Source organism: Sorex araneus, chromosome X, assembly GCF_027595985.1.
Source record: "Sorex araneus isolate mSorAra2 chromosome X, mSorAra2.pri, whole genome shotgun sequence".
Taxonomy (NCBI): Eukaryota; Metazoa; Chordata; class Mammalia; order Eulipotyphla; family Soricidae; genus Sorex; species Sorex araneus.
The window spans coordinates 18,566,410-18,589,531 of record NC_073313.1 but is presented as its reverse complement, the minus strand read 5'-3'; the positions used below and the strand labels follow the sequence as shown (position 1 = coordinate 18,589,531).

At 39.1% G+C, this 23,122-nt stretch overlaps 1 protein-coding gene across 2 annotated transcripts in view; it reads right to left on the bottom strand.

Annotated features, from left to right (window-relative positions):
- Positions 1-23,122, bottom strand: part of CDKL5 (cyclin dependent kinase like 5) — a 214,550-nt gene that overhangs the window by 132,210 nt on the left and 59,218 nt on the right. For both annotated transcript variants that reach the window (XM_055123544.1, XM_004612219.2), the window contains exons 2-3: positions 7,492-7,712; positions 3,394-3,428 (exon numbers count right to left, since the gene is read on the bottom strand). In XM_055123544.1, coding sequence (XP_054979519.1) covers positions 3,394-3,428; positions 7,492-7,555 — 99 coding nt within the window. In that variant the 5' untranslated portion in view covers positions 7,556-7,712. The remainder of the gene's footprint in view (positions 1-3,393; positions 3,429-7,491; positions 7,713-23,122) is intronic.

Here is a 23,122-nt window from a genome sequence, read left to right as displayed (position 1 = left end):
CAAAGAAAATCAGAAACGCTTACCAACAGGGGAAAGGTTCAAATCAGAAATCCCTTCAAGCAAGACTAGTCACCAGAAGCCATAAATAGCCTCACATCTTTACTAAGTATTTTCATATATACATCAATGTGTATATTTAACAATTTGCAGAAGCTACAGTTTCCTTTAATCGGGCAGCATTTATTTCAGCAAAGAAGTACAGTCTTTGATCTATAATAGCATAACATCATATTGTTTTCACCAAAGAAGATATACCTCTTTATAAACATGACTTCAAATTTCTTATAATGGTGCACAGATTAAAACATGAATTTCTTCCATATGTGTTCAAATACAGAGTAGGCTAAGAATTAGTTAATTACATATGTGCGTGTGTATTTACAGCCAACTTTCTCAAAAAAAAGCAAACTTATGCTTAAGTGATCACACAGAGCTCTGCATAATCACAAAGTACTAATTTGTTGATTTTTATAAACATTTCTTCAATTTTTGAAGGTACACAAAATATACAGGCATGATTACTTTACATATAATGGGTAGAACAGGGAGGAATATTTCTATTTATATTATAACATGCAATTTCATAGCAATACATCTATTTGATCCTAAAAGATAAATTATACAAGAAGCATCAAATACTCTATTTTTTGAATAGGATAAATTTTGAAGGTCTGATTATAGCCGAGAAAGGATATAGTACAAGAAATCTAATGACTAAACAGCTGCAGATTCTAAAACGAGTTTTATATTGCTCTGAGTTAGGCACTAATTTAAGTTTTAAATTCTGATTCAGTGACATCTTTTTAGTTGCATGAAAGGAAAAAGCAACAGAGCAACAATACTTAGAGAGCTAATCTATAAGCCCCTTATTTAGTCCAGAGCAATAAAAAGAAATATTTTTTTAGATGCAATCTCATTTGTGGCAACTTTACTGGCTAATTTTAAATATCTATTCTTCTATCTCTTCAGACATACTATAAGCCATGCAAGGGCAAAAACAAACAATCAAACAAACAAATTGTGCTTTATCCCTGAAAGTCAAAGCAGCTTATCCAGAGTCACTAGGAATCAGACTTCACATTTACGGTTGATTTCTCAAGAGCAGATGCTTGTTCTCATCCACTTTCTCTCTGCGCCCACCTTCTCACATGAAAAGTGCATTGAGAGAGCCATGGATGGGCAACAAGCATATTCTAACAAACCAGGAAACCAGTCATATGGAACGATAAAAAGAATGTACTTAATTAATAACCTTTATTTTTATATAAAAGGCAGGAGCATCCAGATAATGTCAAAAGAAAGGATAAGGGAATGGGTCATGAATAAGTGTGATAAAGACTGAAAAATCACAAATTTCCATTACCTATCAGAAATCCTTAGATTTTAAATCACAGATTAAGAAGTGAAGCTTCCATTTGCTATGTTGTAAACAGAATTATAATAAAAATGTCAGTATTCTCATGAAGAGTCAGATTTAATTTGGAATCCAACAACCTATTTGTTCTGTGTTGTATCTATGCAGGAATTCTAATATTTTAAAGATTGAGATTAATATTAACTTATAGCAAGTCATTAAAACCAGAGCATTTCATTAAAGAATTTTCCTTTACTAAAATTCAAACTTTGAAAATATTTCTTAAAAAATGGTCAATGTATTACATTTATATTATTTGAAATTTGATAAATATCCAGAATCAAGAACCAATAGTACTCAAACTTTTCACTTGCTTTGTTTTGCTTTGTTTTTGGACCACATCTGGTGATGCTCAGGAATCACTCCTGGCGGTGCTCAGAGGACCCTATGAGATGCCAGGGACCAAACCCAGGTTGGCTGCGTGCCAAACAAGCGCCCTACCTACTGTGCAAGCGCCCTGGCCCCAAATACTCAAACTATTTTTAAAGATTTATTGGCAAAGGTCTTTGAATATCTATTACCAATGCAAATTAATTTAAATGCCCAATTTAAAGAAAAATAGAAAATCAATTAATAAAATCTATGATCCAAATCAGCCCAAAAATTAACTATTGTGAAGGCGTAAATCTAAAATAGTTATAGTTCTAATCCCAGCATCTCATATGGTCCCCTGAGCACCTCCAGGGGTAATTCCTGAGTGCAGAGCCAGGAGTAACCCCTGTGCATCGTCAGGTGTGACCCAAAAAGAAAAAAAAAGGGGGGGGCTGGAGCAATAGCACAGCGGGTGGGGCGTTTGCCTTGCACGCGGCCAACCCGGGTTCTAATCCCAGCATCCCATATGGTCCCCTGAGCACCGCCAGGGGTAATTCCTGAGTGCAGAGCCAGGAGTAACCCCTGTGAATCGCCAGGTGTGACCCAAAAAGCAAAATAAATAAATAAATAAAATAAAATAAAATAAAATAGCTATAGTTCTATCTTGTACAACAGGAAAAGAAATCAAACATAAAAATATTTTTAAGGTCATATAGTCATACATATTTACATACATATGGCTTAAAAGTGTGTAAGCTCACCTCAAAATTTCTAGATCACTATAAAATACCACACAAAATTAAAAATATGTCTTAATAGATTACATGCAAAACAATATGAAGACAGATATTAGTACTCTAGGGACATCAGAATAGAAAAACATTTAACCAAATGTTTGAAATCATCACAGGTTCAATACTAGTCATTTTAAATTTAAGACTCTAAGCAAAACACACTTTCCACTTAGCAACAGCTATATAAATCTGAAAAGACTTCCCAAATAATCAATTGGAAATTATTATCATTGTGAAGTAATCCATAATATTTGTTCCAATCCCCAAAATGACTGTTCAGAAGAGATCAATTCTAGCCAGTAATCATCCTCATATACTATCATCCCAAGCCCTATTTTATCTCAAACTCTCATTCGCTTTCCTTCCAAATCTGGATTGATATTCATCGAGTATTCTGCTCACTATTGGATCACCTTGAAAAATACTGACTAAATGAAATTCCACCTACCTTATAAGTACTTGTACATGAATTAAATCTTGAATTCTTCTTTCTCTCTTCGCCCTAGGCAGCTTTGTGCCTGTCTATAGGTTGGTTGCAACACTCGCATGTGACTGCAAATACCTAATCTACCCAATCACGATAAGGCCTCTTTTCTCTGGGCTCACATACCTCTACCTCATTAGTATCAACATCATAGCCAGACACCCAGACAGTTTTAATTATATGCCAGATGTACTAAAGATTACATTCATTTCAAAACAGTTAAACATTTACAGATATTGTCATTTAAAAAAAAACATGTCCTGGGCCGGGGATGTGGCTCAAGCAGCAGAGCATATGCTATGCACGTGGAAGGCCACAGTCTGGCTCCCCGGCTCAGCAGGGCCACGCACTGCCAGGTGTGGCCCCTGCAATAAAAACCATGGGCTTACCTTGTGTCTGCATTTAAGTACAACTCCATAGGCTCCTATAAGCAAAAAGAAGCAACCAATTAAAAGCATGTATACAAATTACAGGCCCTAGAAAAGTCAAAGTTCTAATATATTTATACTGATTATATATGGACTGGAGCAGGTACGGCGTTTGCCTTGCATGTGGCCAACCCGGGTTCGATTCCTCCGTCCCTCTCGGAGAGCCTGGCAAGCTACCGAGAGTATCCCACCCGCACGCCAGAGCCTGACAAGCTACCTGTGGCGTATTTGATATGCCAAAAACAGTAACACCAAGTCTCACCATGGAGACGTTACTGGTGCCCGCTCGAGCAAAGCGATGAACAACGGGATGACAGTGCTACAGTATTATAAGTATATGCTATAATAACAATTTCTAAAATGACAATGTAATGAGTCGCATACAAATTAAAAATATAAAGTATATTTTATATTTCATACAGTCACATAAAAATGTTTTATAAACAAAGTGTTAGCAACCCAATCCCCAACAGGTACTTACATTTTTTTTAAATATTTGCGGGGAAGAGGCATACCTGGACGTGATCAGGTCTTACTCCTGGCTCTCGGGGAGCACTCCTGCAGGGGCTCGGGGGACCAAGGATCAAACCCAAGTCCGCTGTGTGCAAGGCAAGTGCCCTAAGTGCTGTATTATCGCCCTGCGGCCCCCACACCCCAACCCAGACACACAAGTATTTTTAAGAGTGACATTTTAAAGAAAATTACACAGGAAATTTTATAATGTAAGCTTTAAAATTTCTGTCAATGAAATTTTGACATAAGATATTTAAAAGTAATTGAAAATTAACTCAAAAAGATTCAAGGGAATTTAAGCTCAAGCACAGAGCCTACCAACCAGTCTCTGTCCTAGGAGATGTTTACCCTTCTAGGACATGGGAATGTCTTTCCTAACTGGAAAAATTGTGGAAATTCCAGCACTCCAATTATTGGGTTTTCTGGTTTGTGTGTGGGGGGGTGGGGTGCTCTGCAGGGGAGGCTGTTTCTGAGTGGGGGTGGGGCCTTAGTTTGTTTTCTGGTGTTTTTTTTTTCCTGTGCAGGCATGGGGTGGGGGTTTAGTTTTTTTTGTTTTTTAACTTTTAGGCCACACCTGGCAGTGCCTGGGGAACCATGTGCCGGAAACTGAACTGGGGCTGGCCACATATAAGACAAACACCTGAACCCTGCACTCTCTCTTCAGCTCAGCACTCCAATCTAGTAGGAGACAGAAACCCTTTTTGACCTAAAAACTCAATCCATGAGCACAGGTCACAGCAATCCCAGGATCTCTGGCCATTTACAGCTAAGCACTCCCGTGCACTTTGGTATATTTCAAGAGATTAATCATTAAGACCTCATGGGTTACTTATTCCACTATTTAGCAAATAAACTACTTCTTTGGAGGCAGTACAGAGTTGACAGAAAGGTAACCAGTAAACCAATGCAAAAGTTCTACTGCGAAAATTCTCATTACAAGAACCGAAATGTTATGCACAGCAAAAGGTGTGTAGACATATCAAGAATACTTATCATAAGAGAAAAGCTTCATTATTCCTTTTGGGCTTCACCTTGGCAGTGCTTGGGGGAGCAATTGGTGCTGGCAACTGAACTGGGGTTGGCCATATGACAAAGGGATTCCAGGGAAATGGAATTGGGAACCATGTCTCCAATCACTTCCGGGAAACCAGAATAAGTCTCCCACACTTTGGTGGAGACAGATGAATCACAGAATGGAGCCAGCCATTACACCAGCCAAATTAATTCCACAATCATCAGGCAGTTAATCAACCGACCCTCACTAACTGTACACATCCATTTTTGTTTCTGTCTTTGTTCTTTCACCCCCCCCCCGACCCCACTCATTTCTCTTTGTTTCTTAATGGGGGTCTATCTATGTGACAAGAAGGTAGAGTTAGTTTGACAGGTTTAATTTGCTCAGTGCATACATCTGTTCCTTAGCCAAAAAGCATCTAAAGTTGTGATTACAACTGAAGCTGACATGTTCTGACTTCAAGATGAGTCTGGTCACTTGACTCGATCTGAGCTGATCCCGAGGAGAAGACAGAGCAGGTAGGGCATTGGCCTTGCACACGCTCACATGGCTTGATCCCCAACAACCCAGATAGTCCCCTAAGCTCGCCAGGCGTGATCCATGAGTGCAAATCCAGGAGTAAGCCCTGAGCACTGACAGTGGCCCAAATAAAGGGCAAAACAAACCAAAAAAATCTAGAACATGTTTGGTCTCCACGTGGGTAAATTTTTCAAGTTTCTTTTGAAATTCTGAATACATTTGAAATATCTGAGATATAAAATTTTCTAAGTTGATTTAAAAGATAAAAATGCTAAGGAAACAAAATTATAATCACTTGTTCCCTGTTAACAGAATCATTTATCAAAATCTCCAAAAAGCTTTCCTTAAGAGAAAAAATAAGAGAGAAAAATAAGGAAGACTTATGAGAAATGAATTAATCATATTTTGTCAATGACATCATTAATTGTAAGCATTATTTTGTGTACTACTAGAAAAGAAAAAATATTGTCAATTAAACCATGACATGCTGCTACAGATTATTACACACATTCTGATTTTGGCAATATTAAACTATGACCAAATGTGAGTCTCAGAGCTTACAAAATGTGGTTTGTCATCTCTCAAAGACAAATAGAAGCTAATAATTTACCACATTTTAAATAAAACATAGCTTACATCAATTTTGCTATTCAAAACAACCCTATCTGAGGCCAGGAAGATAGTTCACATATTTAGCTCTAGTGCTTAGCCTGTATGAGGTCCTGAATCCAGTCCCCTGCACTACATGATCCCCTAAACTCCAACAGGTATCACTGTGGTCCCAAGTAATGAGGAAGCACAACCGCCCTAGCACCAAACTGCCAGGCAGAGCAATGCAATGGACAAGCCTGGACAAGCCCCCAGCCCCAGCTCTGCTGGTTATGGCCCCTAAAAATAATAATCATTCATAACAAAACAAGCCCAGTTGGTGGAGGGGGTTCTGGCAAATATATACATATAAATCTAATATAAAAATAAAATGAAAGAGTACAGAGGGTAGGGTGCTTGCCTTGCACACAGCCAACCTGGGTTTGATTCCAGCACTATCAGGAGTGATCCCTGAGACACAGAGCCAAGAGTAAGTCCTGAGCACTGCCAGCAGTGACCCCCAAAATAAAAATAAGATGTAACAAAAAGTAGCACACTAACAAAAAGAATAAAATGAAGATAACCTTAGAGAAATCTCCAATTTAGGGGCCATAGAAACAGTAGAGTGGATGGAGCACTTGCCTTGCATGCAGCCAATTCAGGTTCAATTCTCAGCATATTTGGTCCCCCAAGCCCCAGCTGGAGTTATGCCTGAGCATGGAGCCAGGAATAAGCCCTGAAGACCATGGGTGTGGCCCAAAAACAAAAAATGAGAGGAGACAAAAAGAGGGAAGAGGAGGGGAGGGGGAAGGGAGCAGAGGGGAAGGAAGGAAGGAAGGAAGGAAGGAAGGAAGGAAGGAAGGAAGGAAGGAAGGAAGGAAGGAAGGAAGGAAGGAAGGAAGGAAGGAAGGAAGGAAGGGAGGGAGGAAGGAAGGAGGGAGGGAGGGAGGGAGGGAGGGAGGGAGGGAGGGAGGGAGGAGGGAGGGGAGGGAGGGGGGAGGGGAGGGAGGGGGAAGGGAGGAAGGGAGGGAGGGTAGGTCAGTCCAATTTACTAAACTTTAAAGGGTGAGGGGGTATTTGGGTGACACCTGGCAGTGCTCAAGGTTTACTCCTCGCTTTGCTCTCAGGGCCCACTCCTGGTGGTACTCAGGGGACCGTATGTGGAGCCAGGGATCAGCCACATACAATGTAAGCACCTTTATCCCTGTTCTATCTCTCAAGCCCTGAAAGGGTTATAAAAGGTTATTAACTTCCAACTGAAGAGTAATAGTCAAATAGTTTACAGTGGGTTTTTTTCATATTTATTCTTATGCACATATTTGAATTGATAATTAAGTTAAATTTATAGGCTCTAAATTAGGAAGATTTTTTATGGTTGATATAACTAATATATAGCTAAAAAATATAAGAAATGGTCAACTTACCTTCACCTACAACCCCAAGGATCTCAAATTTATTCATCACATTACCAATGTTAGGAATCTTCATGAAGACAAACTCCTCTTCAGATGCAAGCCACAGAACATGGCATCCAAAAGAACTGGGCTATTTGTACAGTAAGTAAAATAAAGTCTTGAAAGGAGAAATTCTCACAGATTGGCAGGAGAATCACATATTTGTTTTAATGTGGCGTATAAATGATTCCCTGAAAGAAGGAACACAAAAAACATAAGTTTTATATATCACAGTACTATAATAACATACTACCTTTTATAGTTATTGTAAAGCCATGTTAATGCTTCATATAATTTTAAAAAGTAGTAATAATGATAGGTGGGAAGAACCCAAAATGGAATACAAATGAACAAATGTACTTAACTTCATGGGAAATTAATAACACAACCACACTGAAGAGGGATGGGGGGAAATAACGATTACTAGGTAACTCTGAAAACGGTATTTTAACTACACTCTCTCTTGAAGCTAAAGACATGAAGAAATATATGCAAATATTGTACTCTATTTTGACAAAGGGCAGAATCTCACATGGCAGAGCCTGGCAAGCTACCCATGGTGTATTCAATATGCTAAAAACAGTAACAATAATGGGCCTCATTACGCTGATCCTGAACGAGACAGGGGCGAATGGAGACGTTACTGGCACCGGCTCCAGCAAATAGATGAACAACGGGATTTTGACAAAGAAATTTTAAATGCCATGTATCTTCTAAGATTGTTCAAATAAATATATTGTGGAGCAGGAGAGATACAAGAACCAATATACGGGTTTCTTATTGTCATAAAAGTTACAATCATGAAAGGCGAAAGGCTTATAATAGAAGCAAAGTATATAAACTGAGTTCTTACTATAGAGATATGCAGAAATAGATACTTATACAAATATACACATGTAGAAATACAAGAAATGGCACTCAAACAGCCATGAGCTACAAAAAAAAAGGAACTAGGGGCTGATTTCCTAGCTATGCCAAGGAAACATATAATATGATCTTAGAATATAATTTTGTGGTACCAGCAAGTAAGGAAATATAATGTATCAGTCCTCACTGAAAAAATAACTGGAGAAGGAAAGCATCTTTCTTGAAGTACAATTTCAAATAATAAATGGGATAATTGAATTAGGAGAAAAAAATCACCATTTGGTAACACCCCCCCAAGACTAATTTCAGGCAGGTATATCAATATATATACTAAAATCATCGATACAAAGTTTAATGGCACTACAGTAGCACTGGGAGTAACCCCCATGCGCCTCACCTTTAGGGTGTGGCTCCAAAAGAAAATCAAACCAAAAGATTCAAAAAAGGAACACCAAAGAACTGGGGTATCAAGTTTGCAACTCAGAGGAAGAAAAAGAAAAAGAGGAAGTAACCAGGGTAAAATATTAACACATGTGAAATCTGTATTGAGGGTCTATAGAACAGTAATTTCTTTATGTTATCTTCACCATTGTGCCCTGAAACTGGAATTATTTCAAAGAAAGGTCTTTGCTTCGGAAGATGGATCCTTTTCTAAGAATTACTTATTTGTTGTCTGTTTGGGGGCTATCGCAGGAAGTATTCCCCCAACTGACTGTTAGGGGTCCCACCCAGAGGTGCTCCGGGACCGCACTTAGCGTTAAGCTCCTTCTGGAAAGCCCGTGCCCAGCCTTTCTCCGGTCCCCAACCCCAACTTCCAGAACAACAGCTGTAGCGAAGCAAAGGACTGGGTTTAAATGAAGAAATAATTAAAAACCAGGAAAACAGACTTCTTTGCTGCCTAGGAAATTCAAACATTTTCTTTTCATGATAAGTACTGGCACCAAGAAGTATCCTTCCTTGTACTGATGGTAAGAATGTGAACTGGTATAAGCTTTCTGAATAGCAGTACAAGTCCAGAATTAATGCTTTTACAAAGCTCATATCCTGAAGAAGAAAGTATCTGACAAAAATCAGAGAAATAATACGAGGGTGAAAGTGCTTGCCTAGCATGCCATTGTAAGCACATCCCTGGTCTGAATCCTGTTCTACATAAGGCTCCGGAGGACTACTGGGGAGAAAGCAGCCCTCAAAAAGTGAAACTTCAGACTCTGCCCCTTTAAAAGTGAAGCATATGGGGCCAGAGAGATAGCAGTGAAAAAAGAAGAAAAGAAAAAGAAAGAAAAAAAAAACAAAAACACACACAAGAGATAGCAGTGAAAGACTTAACAGTGGGTTTGTCTTGCACTTGCCCACCCTGGATTCAATCCCCAGCACACCACATGGTCCCATGAGCCCTGCTAAGAGTGATGTCTGAGAACCAAGCCAGGTGTAAGAACTGGGCACGGTTGAGAGTGGCCCAAAAACAAAAAGGTTTCTTCAGATTTTCAGATACTGACTCATGTCACACGGTTGGAGGGTAGGAGGGAGAGGGGTCACTCAGACAAGCCTCTCTGAAAGGTTGACATTTGAGATGAAATAGCAATAATGAGAACGCATGCATACAAATAGCTAAAGTTAATCACATTCCAGGTAATAAAATGCTCAGAGTACTTCTGAGAATGAATCAGTCTCAATGGCTGATTTGGAAGAACATCCAGGAAACACTTAAATACTCCATCTCTGCCAATAACATTATGGCTCGATTCAAAGGAAACAATATAAAAATTAAACCGTTCTCATTAAAATGACCTACACCCCCAAAGTTTGTTATAAGTATACATAAAGAACATTTGGCCCCATTTATTTTCTGTGGAAATCAAAATTGAGTAATGCACACTGAGAATCAGAATTTAAACGTATGAATAAATACATAACATTGGTGTCAAGAATGGTCTTTTAACTAGGAGTATTCATACTGAATGGAAAAGATATGCTAAATTGAATTTAACTATCATTTTACATGAATAACACTGATTGAGTCCTTTAAAAGCCTACCAACGCAGACATCTTTCAAATAACCAAATAACTTAGAAGACATGTCCCTTCTGAACAAACTTAAATGCTGAAGGGAATACCTTTTTATTAAAAAAAAATCCTAACATCCCCCAAAAGACTTAACAAAATTATAATCGCCTGACAAAAGAATAGAAACCACAGAGAAATTTCAAAAGATGCAAAATTGAGTTCTCAGACACTTAAAGAGACTGAAAAATTGGGAGGAAAACTGGCTTTTTCTAGAAACCCTTACAAATCCAGACACCAAAAAAGTCAAAGGTAGGAAGTTTGATAATCCATCACCTATAGTCATCATCTAGATTATCCATCACAATTACTCATAACTACAGCAATCATTCCTAGAATAATGGAAATGGTAATAAATCAGTCCTTGAACAGACTTGACTTATAGGTTTCTGTCACCTGCATGATATACGTGGATTGAGGTAGACTCACATTCAAATTGGTAGTATCACCAGTTGTCAGGCTGTACCCAGGGGGGTAGGGTGAGAGAGGAGATGATATCACTGTGCAAGAAGATAAACTCTACCTATTCCCCCCAATACATCTAAAGATAATTTCTCATTTGCATAATTAGAGAGAGCCAGATACACAAGGTAATAAGACATCTTGAGCAAGAAGCAACAGAAACTGAAGCAGAAAACGACCCAGAAAGACTTGCAATATTAAAATGATCAGGAATGGCCTAAAAAACATCTATAGTTGAAGAAAAACTTAAGAGTTGAATATTTTCCCAGAACTTAAAAGTACAAAAGGTGAGAGGTGACTCTGAAAAATTAGAATTCTAGAACTGAGAGACAGAACAGCAACAAGGGGCGATAACAACAAATGAACGATTTAAAGATAAAATGTCAGGACAGAACAATTTGAACATATTTTTAAAGGTTGACTATATAAACCAGCAAAGAACTGCAAAACACCTTTTTATATTCCAAGGAGAACACAAAGAACATTTACAAAGATTGATAATGTACTAGGTCATAACACATTCACAACAAATTACAAGAAGAATTGAAGTTTGGGGATGTTTTCTACCCACAAGTAAGCAAGAAATAAATAAATAAATAAATAAATAAATAAATAAATAAATAAATAAATAAATAAATAAATAAAAGACGCAATTAGGGGCTCGAGAGATAGTACAAGCAGGTAAGGCCTCGCACATGGTTGATCTGGGTTTGATTCCCAGCACTCCATATTGTACCGAGGACAGGACAGAGCCAGGAGTAAATCCCAAGAACCACTTAGTATGGCAAAAAAAAAGCAGTGACTGTAAAATATTTATATGTTTGGAAATTAAATACATTAAATCTTCCCAAAGAGAACAAGGAAATATTTCATGTGAAAACTAGGATATTAATTATCTCTAAGAAGGAGATAAGATTGAGAAGAGAAGAGCTGGAGAGCCCTTCTCTCTCATCTGACCTGGGTTCGATCCCCGGCACTCCACCTGGTACCCAAGCACTGCCAGGAGTGATCCCTGAGTGCAGAACCAGGAGTAACCCCTGAGCGCTGCTAAGTGTAGCCAAAAAAAAAAAAAAGATTGAGACGAAATAGATAGAACGGCTTTCTAAGAACACTGGCAATGTTCAATTTCTTGGTGGAGTAATAGCTAACAGTCATTCAGTGGAACATATATTTATGTTTTATGTATTTCTATGTTGCTACAGTTTATGATAAAATAACTCTTCTGATAATAGCATCACATTATAAATAGTTCTTTGGGCACTTATAGGGAAGGAGGTGATTTTTATCAAACATAAAACATGTCAACATTATATTAACCAAAAGGTTCAGTTGAATTCTCTCCCTGACAAAAACTCCCGGTGATGGGTAATCCAGATGATGGCCACATTCTAAAATACACCAGCTGAGAAGCTATTGAGGAAATTGGGCAAATTTGGCCTTGATGAAAGATGATTGATGTCCAAATGTCTGAAGACTCCTTGAGAAAAAGAGGTGATTTGAGTTCTTTCAGGGAGAAGAAGCAAGATCAGTGGTGGAAGTGAAAAGAGCTTCCAGCCGGGTAGAGACTGGACACTGATGATCTCTAAAGCTGTCAGAGACCTGCAGTGAGCAAGCCCACTGAGACGCTTCCAACAGCGCAGTGAACAACAGACTTGGTCCTGCTTTCATGGAGCTACATGGGGGAGACGGACATTAATCATTCCAACTCCTTACAAGTATTACGAAGGAGTCTTATGAGAACAAATATGGCCACTGAGAAGAGCCCTATAGAGAGAACGGTCTGGGCAAGGTCCAAGGAGATAAGATTTGAGTGAAAACTGTTTAATATAAGGAAGCAAGCTACAGAAAGAGAGATGTGAGAAGAGCAGTTGAAGCTCTACACAGAGTCCTACAGAGCTTGAGAAACCCAAGGGACAGAGCAGGCCTGTAATCTGACACACGGTAGACAAGGAGACCAGCAGGGGGCAGGAAGACGTTGCTCAAGTTTGGCCATGGTAGGAAAGAGTCTTGTATTAAACTGAGATGTCCTTTAAGGTCCCTTGGAACAAAAAGATTCTAAGAACCTCTCAAAAATTATATGTGTTATTACTAATAACCATTAACTTTGTACACAAATAACAGAACACATTTTAAAGTGAATTTGTCTTGAATTAAGAAATATACCTAGAAATATGCAGTTTTGTCTCTGCAGTTGCAAGTAAGCAGGTACCTACAAGAACTGACAAGAAACAAACATAAGGCTTATAATTTATTTCATGTATTATTAGTATTGAATTCAAGAGCTGCCTGGGCTTTGAATGTTTCCTTTGTTGCTGAAATTACAATCTTCATCTCAACAGGTCTATTCTTCTTCCCAAAGAGTACAAAACCAGTTGAATCATGAGTTTTGTTTCTGTTTCTGGCATTGTTTTTATACATATAAATGAGAGACCCGTTTTGTCACTGAAAATTGCATAGGAATGAATTTGGAACATGACAAAATTTCCGCTAGAAGAGAATTCAAATGATTTGAAAGCATCTTAAAACTTGTGATCCATGTACAGAAAGAAACAATTTTTGAAGAAAGTACAGCCTAGTGAAAAAAAACACCCTAATTACTCTCTTGCAAAGAATTTTTTATATTAAGCACAAGTGGGAAGATAATGCACTCTTACTTATTTTTTTCCTTAAGAAGATGTGTCCATCTGACCCACAATTAATCAAATCTTCATTTTGCTTTATTCCTTCAAAAGTGGAGTGTAATTTGATTTAGTAGCCCATCATCTATAATTTAGTTCCCATTATTAAGTCAAAGAACTTGACTACCATGGGTCACATACAGTTTAATGGCACATAAATTTCAAATTATCAAACATGCAGCTTGTCTCCCTGCCCTTTACCTTTAGAATTCTTCCACAAAGCAGGAAACCTAGTACTAACTCAATGAATCTCCTACTCAGCTGCTTGATAGATCTCCCAGTACTGTCAACTCTATTGAAACCCCAGCCCGTTAGAGAACCCGAGTGTCTACATATTAAGACTGAAAAAGAGAGTTAAAATGGGAATAGAGAAATCCATGGTTCATGTTAATATTGTATTAGTCCGTGGTCAAACAGTTTTTAGTCACATGCATGAAAACATAAGTATCTTCTTTATCATGATTTCAACAGGATAATTTATTCTAATCTCTAAATTTTAGGGAGCCAGAGAGATAGTACAGTGGGTAAATCATTTGCCTTGAATGTAGCTGATCTCAGTTCAATCCCCAAGAAATAAACCAAAACAAACACCCCCATTTTTTTTAAGTAACTGAAATTATATTAAACTTAACAAAAGTTGGGGACTATAGATTTTGCTGGACTGATGTGGGTCGGAAATGTCTAAGTTCTTACCCTCTATTCCAATGTTTCTGAAGCCTGTCTGACCATGACTCCAACCCTGCCCTTTCTAAGACCCTCCTGTCCTACTGTTTACTCTCCTAGTAATGTGCCATGGTCCTTCTTTCATTCAATTTTCATCTGTGGCTCCCTTGGAATATCCTAGCGACCCACAAGGGTCAGGTGGCCTTCGGTTGAGAACTGCTGCTCTACTCCAAAAATTTTTTCCATCAGATGCGAAAGGATACAGGGAATTTAAGTCCAAGACTACTGAAGAACACTTAAAGCTCAAATGAATTAAAGGCTATTGACCTTGACACATTTTATCTTGAAGACTGTAGAGATGAGACTCCTAGACCTGAGCTCGGGAAAATCACTGGGGAAGCTGATCACATAGATAGGCCAAAAGCAAACGTGTTTTTTTTCCCAGAAAGGATAAAACAATTCCATAAACTCTATGCCTGAGACCTTACAATTAAGCAACCATTCAATATGTCTTGGATACTAATTGTCTGTTGGACAGGCATTGTGATCCACATTGACATATAAGTAATTAAAGCAAACCTTTTGTCTCATTGACTACTTCTCAAAAATCATGCCATAAGTACAGTATTATAAAGTGCTATGGAAAAAAGATATATCGTGCTACAAAAACTTGCAATAGGAGTTTTCCATCTCATCAGGAAAAGCAATGCATGAACTTAGGTGGCTCTGTGGTGCAATGGATAGCGCACTGGACTTTGAGAACAATCCATGAACTGAGATCTGTTGTACAAATTTAAGTATCAGCTAACAGAGGAGGAATACTGCAAAAGAGAACTAATTGTACATCCCAAGTCTGGAGGGAACATGGCAGATGAGTGATTAATAAATTAGTACAAAACAATGCTGAAGAAATAATAAGTCGGGACATTTAAAGTAGTTTGTCTTGGGACTGGAGCGATAGCAAAGGGGGTAGGAAGTTTGCCTTGCATGCGGCTGGCCCAGGTTCGATCCCCAGCATCCCAGATGGTCGCCCAAGCACCACCAGGAGTAATTTCTGAGTGCAGAGCCAGAAGTATGTCCTAAGCATCGCTGGGTACAACCCAAAAGCCTAAATAAGCAAATAAATAAATAACCAAGTTGTTTATCATGGGGCCAGAGTGACAACATAGTGAGCAGGGGATTTGCCTTGCACACAGCTGGCATGGGTTCAATCCCCAACAGCCCATATGGCCCTCTGAGCATCTCCAGCAGTGATCCCTGAGTGCACAGCCAGGAGTAAGCCCTGAGCACCACTGGGTGTGGCCCAAGACCCAAGTAAATAAAATAGTTTTATGTTCATCATGGGACTTAAGAGATCTGAATAAGAATTAGAGAAGTAGGTTCAGGAGAGACTGACAATCACATGATTTGCATCTTTAAAAGATATCATAAAAACTATAGAGTGGAGAACAGCTCACTGCCCAGAACAGAAGACATTGGTTTGGAAGTATAACTAGAAAGCCACGGCAGCCATTCAGGTGAAGGATAAAAGCAGAAGAGACGAAATTGATAAAACATATATTAGGGTATATTCAGACGGCAAATCAAAACCACTGGAAATGGATTTATAAAGGGAAAAAAGAACAGAGGGTTTGTGGCTTGGATTAAGAGTTTGTGGCTTGGGATATGGATGTTATTTTGGGCGGTTTGGTTTAGTTTGAGGGCCACACCAGGTGATGCTCAGGGTTTACTCCTGCTCTGTGCTCAGGAATCACTCCTGTAATGCTCAGTGGACCATTTGGGGAGTTTTATAAATTATTTTTATTAAATCACCAAGAGCTACAGTTCTAAAACTTTCATGTTTGAGTTTCAGTCATACAATGATCAAACACCCATCCCTCCACCAGTGTACATTTTCCACTACTAGTGTCCCTAGTATCCCTCCCCCACTCCCACCCACCCCTCCCCCTGCCTCTACGGCAGATAATTTCCCTCTTACTCTCTCCTTACTTATGGGTATTTTAATTTGCAATACAGATGAGAGGCTATCATGTTTTATCCTTTATCTACTTTCAGTACACATTCCCATCCTGAGCAATCCTTCCAACCATCATTGACTTAGTGATCTCTTCTCTATCCCAGATGCCTTCTCTCCCAGCTCATAAGGCAGGCTTCCAACCATGGAGTAATCTTCCTGGCCCTCGTCTCTACTGTCCTGGGGTGTTAGTCTCATATTATTATATCTTATATGTGGACCATTTTTATGCCAGTTATCAAACCAAGATGAGCTGTGTGCAAAGCAAGTACCTTATCCCCTGTACTATCTCTCCAGACCTTTCTTTGTTTCTTGATGTGAGGAAGACTATATGAGGAGGAAGGAATTTAAGTAGCTGATATTTGGGGGCACTATTCTGAAAGGAGTTGTCTTTTTAATTTTTTTTCTTCCAGTTCATTATTTGCATATAGAAATACACAGACTTTTGCGTGTTGGTTTTCTAGCCTAATACTTATACTTTGCTGTATTGCTTTTAAGAGTTTTTTGAGGCATCTTTAAGGCTTTATATGAATATATATCATATCATCTGCAAACAGTGATAGTTTAACTCCTTTTCCAATTTGAAGCCTTTTTTTCCATGTCTGATTGCTATGGAAAAGACTTCCAAAGACATCACTATTCTGAATAAGAGATGTGACAGTGAACATCCTTGCCTAATGCCTGATCTCATGGAAAAGACTTTCAGTTTTTCATCATTAAGCATAATACTGGTTATGAATTTGTCATAGATGGCCAATACTACTTGAGGTGTGCTCCTTCTATATTTATACCTATTTGTGAGTTTTTATCATGAATGGTTGTTGAGTCTTGTCAAAAGTCTTCATTGCATAAATTGATATATGATCTTTACCCTTGTTGATATGATATGCTACACTGATTTGAGTAGATTGAACCATCTTTGCATCCATGAAATGAAGCTCACTTGATCCTTTTGATATATTGTCAGATTTGTTTCATTAGGATTTTGTTGAGGATCTTTGTATCAAAATTCATTGGGAATATCAGCCTGTAATTTTCTTATTTAGTAATAGCTTTGTCTGCTTTTGGTCTTAAAGTAATAGGGGCCTCACAGAAGATTTTAGGATGAATTCCTGTTTCTTTGGTATTTTGGAAGAGCTGAAGGCACAATAGCACACAACCACATCTGACTCCCTTTAACATAGAAATGGCACAAACAACAACACTGAAAACATGAGATTTAAGCTGTGATCACTGGAACTTTGTAATGCACCTGTCAAGTTAACTGGCAGAGGACGGGGTTAGGGGTAGGGATGGAATATGGGTGCACTGGTAGAGTGAAGTTGACATCAGTTGTGGGATTGGAGCTAAAATAGTATATACCTAAAACTCAACTATCAATAAGTTTTTAAATTACAGTTTTTGTGGCTGGAGTGATAGCACAGCGAGTAGGGCGTTTGCCTTGCACATGGCCGACCCGAGTTCGATTCCCAGAATCTCTTATGTCCCCCAAGCACCGCCAGAAGTAATTCCTGAGTGAAAACCCAGGAGTAACCCCTGTGCATCGCTGGGTGTGAACCAAAAACAAACAAACAAACAAATAAATAAATAAGTAAATAAATAACACTTCTTTAATTAAATTTGAGAAATAATTTTAAGTTAAAAAAGAAATGGTGCAGCTCTAAAACTCAACCTCATCAAAAATTATTCCAGGTCTATTGCTCCAGATCTACATCTCAAAATTTCTTAGTACTGTAAGCTCAGTAAGATCACAACAGATCTGCTGGGTAAGTTGCATAGAAGACCACTAAGTTCAACGAGCCAAAACAGTAACACAGAAGGCTCAACTAGCACTAACCAACACAGAAGATCCTCATGACTTTAGTAACATCACTGTGAGATATAAAACTGTAGCACTATAGCATTGTCATCGTGTTGTTCATTGATTTGCTCGAGCAGGCACCAGTAACGTCTCCATTGTGAGACTTGTTGTTACTGTTTTTGGCATATCGAATACGCCACGGGGAGCTTGCCAGGCTTTGCCATGCAGGCGGGATACTATTGGTAGTTTGCCGGGTTCTCCAAGAGGGACAGAGGAATCGAACCCGGGTCGGCCTCGTGCAAGGCAAATGCCCTACCCGCTGTACTACCTATCTATCTAGCATAGCGGGTAGGGTGTTTGCCTTGCACGCGGCCGACCTGGGCTCGATTCCCAGCATCCCATATGGTCCGCTGAGCATCGCCAGGAGTGATTCCTGAGTGCAAAGCCAGGAGTAACCCCTGAGCATCGCCAGGAGTGACCCAAAAAGAAAAAAAAAACCTGACATACCAACTGTATAAATAAATGTATACTCAGAAAACACATTCATACAGAATAAGCATATATTATTCACTACAATTTGATCATAAAAGCAAAAGAATAGTAAAAACCTAAATATGAATCAAAAGGCAATTAAATTGTGGTCCTCCAGTTATTTTAAGCCACAGATGGAAGTGAAACATGCATATACACAATTTTAAGAATCTGAATTTTCTCATTGATTTATTTTCCAATAAATCAAACTCATGCCTAAAATTGTATCCTAATGATATACCACTTATACTTGTTTTGTACACTATAGTTCTGCATAAGATTTTTAAAGGAAAGTTTATTGCTATTATTTGAAAACTTAATTCAAATCACAAAAGTATTGCAAAGTTTAAAACTCCACGGTACAATGTACTGATCCTGACAACACTGGTATAATTTTCAAACTCCCAATGATCTGAAATTTCATAGAGGCTCAACAATGATAATGCTGTCACAATCTTTTTCCAGCTATTTTTATTGTGGTACCACAGTTTACAACAGTTTCTTTATTATTGTTCTGTACTTGCAAAGCCATTGCACCACCTCCACCACCAGAAAACCCTCCTTCATTGTCCCAAGTTCCCTTCTTTCAAACCCCACCACCCTTCGCAGCCTCACTTCACTGTCCTGTTGGCAATATGGTAGAGTTCATCTATTCCCTTAATGCTGTAACAAACTGATCTTTTTTATCATATTTCCAGATTCCTAGTCCTCAAAGCTATAGACTGGGGATTGCATCAAAGATTTGTAAACCTGAGTTTCTCTCTTCAAGTCAATGCATCAAGATATATTATAGAGGGGCTGGAGCAATAGCACAGAGGGTAGGGTGTTTGCCTTGCACGTGACCGACCCAGGTTCGATTCCCAGCATCCCATACGGTCCCCTGAGTACCGCCAGGGGTAATTCCTGAGTGCATGAGCCAGGAGTGACCCCTATGAGTCGCCGGGTGTGACCCAAAAAGAAAAAAAAGTTATATTATAGATCTTGATAACTTTCATTTCCTCAGTTAAAGAATAAGGCTCCTCTATTGAATGATCTCTATGGTTGCCCTATAGTTTTCAAATCTCACAACTTAATTCTACACACAAAGGATCTCTGAGATTGAAAATGAGCATTAAACTCCTCAGTTAACAAGTGTACATTCGAAAGTGACCAATGTATAACATATATCTCGCATCCTTTCTCTTTTCATTATGGTTTCAAGTCATTTACCCAAGATAGGTTTCAAGAGCAACTGAATAAAATCATCTTAGTACAAGGGAAGGAATGATAACCTTCTAACATATTTCAGTAAAAAACTTGTAAGACCAAAATAAGTGGAGTACTGCTGGCCAAACATCTGGTGATTAAACTATTCCTAGGAGGGTCACTTATGTTAAAGGGAATAAATAGTAATAATGACTGGATAGCAGCAACTTTACAAAGCATGAAAAGGAAGTCTGGGACATTTTCCAAATGGGTTGGGAGGGAGTTATTTTTATTTATGAAGATATTTTTGTCCTTTTTAAAAAATATAGAAGAAACTGAAGAAAATCAAGTTAAAGATGATGCACTTTCACCTCTGCTTGTCCTACTACCTTTAGAAGAGTAATAAGCAAGATTACTTTGACCAAATAGAAAAATACACAAACAATTTCATCAAGGTCATTTTTATTTTGTTTTTTGGCTCACACCCAGTAGTGCTCAGGGAATACTCCTGGCTCTACGCTCAGGGATCACTCCTGGTGCGGCTTGGGGAACCATATGTAGTGCCAGGAACTGAACCGGGTCAACTGCATGCCAGACAAGTGCCCTGCCTGCTGTACTCTCTCTCCAGCCCCTCTCACCAAAGTCATTAATTGATGAAAGAATTCAATTTAAATTTTAAGTGTAAAATGAATAATAAGATGATTAATGTGTTAAGACATGAGTCTTCCCCTCAAGCAAATTAAAAGAAAACCGCCAAAGATAAAGTCAAGGCAAGTCAAGGGAACTTCAGAGTTCTTCTACCACTTGAACATTCAGTTGTGTGATCTCTTGCAGCTTTGGTTTGTTTCTGTTCGTAAACTGCAGGTAGGAGCTCCTGAGAGCAAACGCACAGCAGCTCTTTCCCAACACTAATTATCTGATACCCTTTGGGTGTCCTATAATTTATCCTAATACTAACAACCCAGAATTAGCATCAGCTCTCGCAGGTTTATGGGCTCAGAACCCAAAGACTGCCCTCACTCAGAAGCTAGTCCAAAGCAGGTTCCTAAGTCCCTGCACTGCTGTCTGAAGAGGCTATAAAAATGATGAGGCTCCTACGCCTTCCTCAGGTTTCATAATTCCCTGGAATGACTCAGAGCTAAGAAAAAAAATTGTTGAATTTGCATGGCAAGTAAACTGCTAGTTTATTTTATCAAGGATACAATTCAGGAACAGCTGGTGAAGGAAAAGATTCGCAGGGCAAGGCATGTGGGCTGGGGAGGGCATCTGGAGAGCTGTCCGGTCCGCTTAAGGCAGGTACACCACCTGCGCAAGCATCTCCCAGCACGCATTCAGAATACGCTCTTCAAACCAGGTCTTGTCCCCCAAATCTTGCCCTGCGGAGATCTCTGTGGCGGTTTCACTATGCAGGCATGATTGCTGAAATCTCTGGCTACGAGCAATGGAAATCAGTCTCCAGAACTCACCCCTCCCTGGAGGTGGGAGAGGAGAAATGGGCTGAACGTTCTAACCCTCGAACCATGGCTTGGTCCTTCTGCTGACCTCGAAGTTATCCAAAAGACAGTGGAGAGTCAGGTGACATTCGTGGGTAAAGATCAAAATATTACATGGACAAAATAGGAAAAGGTACTCATGGCATTCGAGGCAAAGTTAATACAAAAACACAGTCTCCCATCCCACCCCCCATTACCCCCCCCCCACACACACACAAAGGAAACCCCAAACAAACAATGAATGTTTGTAGAACGAAAGTCCCTTAGCTTAGCTTATCAAAAATCCAGGGCGCAGGTTCAGACATTTGAAACGGGGCAGAGACTAAATCCTAAGAGCCTTGTTTCCCCTGCCAGTGACGCTCCCCCTGCATCTGAAGAAAGGGTTCAACTGCTTACAAGTCTGAAGGCTAGTACCAGCGACCACCAGCAATCCACAAGGTTTTTAGAGCCAATTTATGAGGACAAAAGCCAACCTGGACACAGGAAAAAAGAGTCAGGACAGAGACACTAATCGGAAAGCCACTGATTTGCAGAGGTCAGTCACAAAATAACGAGCATGGCAACTAAAGCAGTGAGAGAGGAAATGGAGAAAGTCAGATGTTTGAGGCCTTTAGGGAGGGTACACAAAAGATAGTCAATGACGATTTAAAATGGTTGATGGATGAAAAATGAAGAAGTTTGGATGATTACAAAATTTCTGTCGTGACTACTGGGTGTATCAGGGACCTGCTAATAGAAATTAGGAATAAAAGGAATATATGGGAAACCATATTACATAATTTATAATTCTTAGCTGTTGTTTAGTTGCATATTATGGGAAGTTTTCTGCTGCACAATGAGTAGATATAAGAAATAGCTGGATGAGTATGAAATTGAAATTCAGGTCAAAAGTTACAAACCATAACTGTTAGGAATATTAGAAGCTCGTATTTAACTTACTTAATTTCCAAATTAAAGCAACTTATCAAGAATATAATTTACTCTAAGGGTAACAAAATTGCCAGTCACATATTCTCAGGCTCTATGATGAAGTCACTTTTCAGCTATTATAATCACATCTTCAGGAGGCCGACCCGAGTTCTATTCCTCCATCCCTCTCGGAGAGCCCAGCAAGCTACTGAGAGTATCCCACCCACACAGCAGAGCCTGGCAAGCTACATGTGGCATATTCGATATGCCAAAAACAGTAACAACAAGCTCACAATGGAGACGTTTTTCCCACTAGTTATTGGTGCCTGCTCGAGCAAATCGATGAACAACGGGACAACAGTGCTACAGTGCACATCTTCATAAAATCTTGGGAAAAGATGCCATGGAAAGAGGTGAATTTGTATAATGAAAGAATTTTGATCTACCCAAAGTCAGAAACTTTTGAACCAGAGGTTCTTAAGCAATTTGAAATAAAAGCTTAGTAAGTTCACTTTTTAATTCCATGTAAATTTTATTGTGAAGTACATATTAAAAATGTATGTCAGGGGCTGGAGCAATAGCACAGCGGGTATGGCATTTGCCTTGCACGTGGCCGACCTGGGTTCGAATCCCAGCATCCCATATGGTCACCTGAGCACCGCCAGGAGTAATTCCTGAGTGCAGAGCCAGGAGTAACCCCTGTGCATCGCTGGATGTGACCCAAAAAGAAAAAAAATGTATGTCATTATTATAAAAGCATCTAAATTCTCATACCAAACTAATCAAATATTACAATGCAGACGTTACTGATGCCCCCTCGAGCAAATAGATGAACAATGGGACAACAGTGTTACAGTGCATTAAAATGTTTATAAAATAATAAGTAAATGGCGTTTTTAAGTAAAGAACCCTGATAATTCATAATCCACACAGGGAT